The sequence below is a fragment of the Nilaparvata lugens genome, chromosome 9 (assembly GCF_014356525.2).
Source record: "Nilaparvata lugens isolate BPH chromosome 9, ASM1435652v1, whole genome shotgun sequence".
Classification (NCBI taxonomy): domain Eukaryota; kingdom Metazoa; phylum Arthropoda; class Insecta; order Hemiptera; family Delphacidae; genus Nilaparvata; species Nilaparvata lugens.
This window is the reverse complement of record NC_052512.1, coordinates 44376152-44379285: the sequence shown is the minus strand read 5'-3', so window position 1 is coordinate 44379285 and position 3134 is coordinate 44376152. Positions and strand designations below refer to the sequence as shown.

At 38.7% G+C, this 3134-nt stretch overlaps 1 protein-coding gene across 1 annotated transcript in view; it reads left to right on the top strand.

Moving 5' to 3' along the window:
• Positions 1-320: 320 nt before the first annotated feature.
• LOC111059465 overlaps positions 321-3134 on the top strand; it is a gene marked incomplete in the record, with an annotated part of 74724 nt that continues 71910 nt past the window's right edge. The window contains 2 exon segments of the mRNA XM_039435952.1: positions 321-441; positions 1632-1890. Coding sequence (XP_039291886.1) covers positions 1633-1890 — 258 coding nt within the window.

Genomic DNA, 3134 nt, shown 5'->3' with positions numbered 1-3134 from the left:
CCATCAAGGAAAATTCTTTCGGAGCTGTTTCCTTAAAAAACAACTATTTGACTGGTCTAGAGGTTATGTTACAAGTTTCGATTTTGACATAAAAAGGTTATGTTGTGTTTTTGTGCATTGGCTGAATGCCAGTCACAGCTTAGTGACCCACTTTACCTCCCTCCGCACCACACACTATTAGCGCAACATTACATGCCTCCTCTGCTCTATACCTTCTCTGTGGTGGCAGCGCCACTAGTCGCCACTAGTCTTCTCCACCCGCTTTGCTTATCAACAGCTGCGTCGTCGTCAGATCTCAGTTTTCGCCCGGGTTTCGGCGAGTAAACATCTCAGTGGGGCTTGTTCAACGTGTTTTTTCTCTCGCAATTTTTTGTAAAGTCCAGTGAAAAAGATAGGACACAGGGTTGCCGAATCTCTGCCTTGTATAGAGGATAGATACCGGTATATCTCAAGTAATATTAACTGTTCATTCTTGTTTCAAATAATCAATTAATCAGAGATTGACAATGGTGTAATAACCGAAACCGGTCTTTCTAATTATCAATAAATCAGTGGTTTTTTGACAATTTCTCAGTCTTTCTCATTCAATATGAATAATTACCACAATATCAACTTCTCAACTACACAAAAAAATCAATTAACTTTCATTCCTCAAGAAGAAGATATAATTTTCTGTGATTTAACAATTTATTTTCATATTATTCAGATTGTTTATTAAATTATATTTCTACATAGTTTAGAAACGAACTGGAGAGGTGGTAGAGGATAGCACCATCTGCTTTGTCTGCAGATAGACAAGGATATAGTGAGGTTCACGTTATAATGGCAGTATTAGATTGGCAATGGTATTGCTATCCTTGTCTATCAGTCAACAAGCCGATAGCGCTATCTCTTTCTCACTTTGCTCTGTTGCTAGATCGTCGTTTAACAATGTAGAATTGATAATTGATTAACATAATATTTCATCTTAATCATGAAATTAATGGAAGATATAATTTCTTGCTTGATAAAATATAATTGATTATTTTAAACGAGAATGAACAGTTAATATTACATCAATGAACATGTATCAGCTACCGTCTAAAGAAGGCATTTACAAGGCAGAGGATCGGCATCGTTGTTCGCCTATTTTTCTCCACTGCCATTGTAACGTGCACCTCAATAAAGTTTTATTCAATAGATAAATTCTGTTTATTAGAACAATACGAGTTACTAGATTCAGTCGTTACACCAATAGAATACTACCGTTCTCTCACAGCACAATAAAGCTGAGCAACTAGTTCCAGACGTTATTAGTACTTCCAGTTTTTACACCATACCACCGCTTAATCCCAAGATACTAGTTGCGGCAGTTACTAGCATGGACCGTTTCCTCACATGGACAATTTGAGATACTAGTTGCGGCAGTTACTAGCATGGACCGTTCCTCACATGGACAATTGAGATACTAGTTGCGGCAGTACTAGCATGGACCGTTCTCTCACATGGACAATTTGAGATATTAGTTGCGGCAGTTACTAGCATGGACCATTCTCTCACATGGACAATTTGAGATATTAGTTGCGGCAGTTACTAGCATGGACCATTCTCTCACATGGACAATTTGAGATATTAGTTGCGGCAGTTACTAGCATGGACCGTTTTCTCACAAGGCGTAGGCTACATCCACAGCGGAAGCGCCGAACGGCGGAGAACGGGCGTTCAGTGGCAACATGCCATAGGGACGATGTGCTATTGGTTGAGAAATTATTGAGAGCCTTGCCTCTTCCCTGGCCCGAGCTGTCCAGATTGTATAGGAGCCACCAACAGCCCAATCTTCTTTATCGGAGTGACAGCTTCAAATTCGAGAGATTTCAACCGGCTCCACAATCAGATGTAGCCGACTCTCAGGTAATTCGTGTGATTCTAAAAATTCTTTTTAATTAACATTAACTAACAATTCTTTTTCTTTTTAATATTCTTTTTAATTGACGGAATGTAGTGAGGTGTATGTTTTAACTCGAATTTTCTTTTGCCTGTCTGTATGTAAAGCTGCGTACACATATTCGCGCTTCCAACCCGCACCAAGCATGCTCCTCCCTCGTACCGCCCTCGTACGCCCTCGTACCACCATCGAACCACAGTCGCTCCGCCACGCACCATCATGAACGTTACGGAAGATGTAGATCTTCTCGCATTCCCCTGTCGAACCACTGTTGCTCGCCGGTTGATCATCAATCGCTCTGCTGGAGTGACATTCGGTTGCGGAGCAGAGCGACAGTCTGTACGCACCTTAACGCGACTACGGCCAAACGCGTTGATAGAGTTCTATGAGATTTGGCAGGAATCTTTTTACTTTCCTTGCCTTATTACCATAGGTAAGGAAAGTATTGCTTTCTGAAAAAATTAAGGTACCCCAATTTCTAAATTTCTCAAATTCAAATTCAAATTCAAATATTCTTTATTCCATACAAAATACAGATTACATTGTATTACAGAGCATGTTTTACTGGAATACCCCTACAAGACTATTCGTATGAGTGTAGGGGGTGGGTTGTTGTTACAGTGGGTAGCCAATAGTCTATTCAAATATATTAAATAGGTAATAAAATGTCCGGCTTTGTAACAAGAAGGGGAGTATAAGATAGTTTGTATTATAATAATGAAATTGAATATTACCTATTACATTTTTCATTGACGAAATTTCATAAACAGAAAAAGATTGATAAGAGTAAAATATATTGTATATACTTATTGTAAAAATAATGGTAGCTTCTCATATAAAAAGCTAACATTATTTTTTACAATAAGTATATACAAAATATATTTCACTCTTATCAATCTTTTTCTGTTTATGAAATTTCGTCAATGAAAAATGTAATAGGTAATATTCAATTTCATTATTATAATACAAACTATCTTATACTCCCCTTCTTGTTAACAAAGCCGACATTTATTAGCCGTACATTCTGTACGTTTCAAGGTCCCCTGAGTTCAAAAAAGTGGTTTTGGGTATTGGTCTGTGTGTGTGTGTGTGCCTGTGTGTGTGTGTGGTGTGTGTGTGTGTGTTGTGTGTGTGTGTGTGTGTGTGTGTGTGTGTGTGTTGTGTGTGTGGTGTGTGGTGTGTGGTGTGTGGTGTGTTGTGTGTGTGTGGG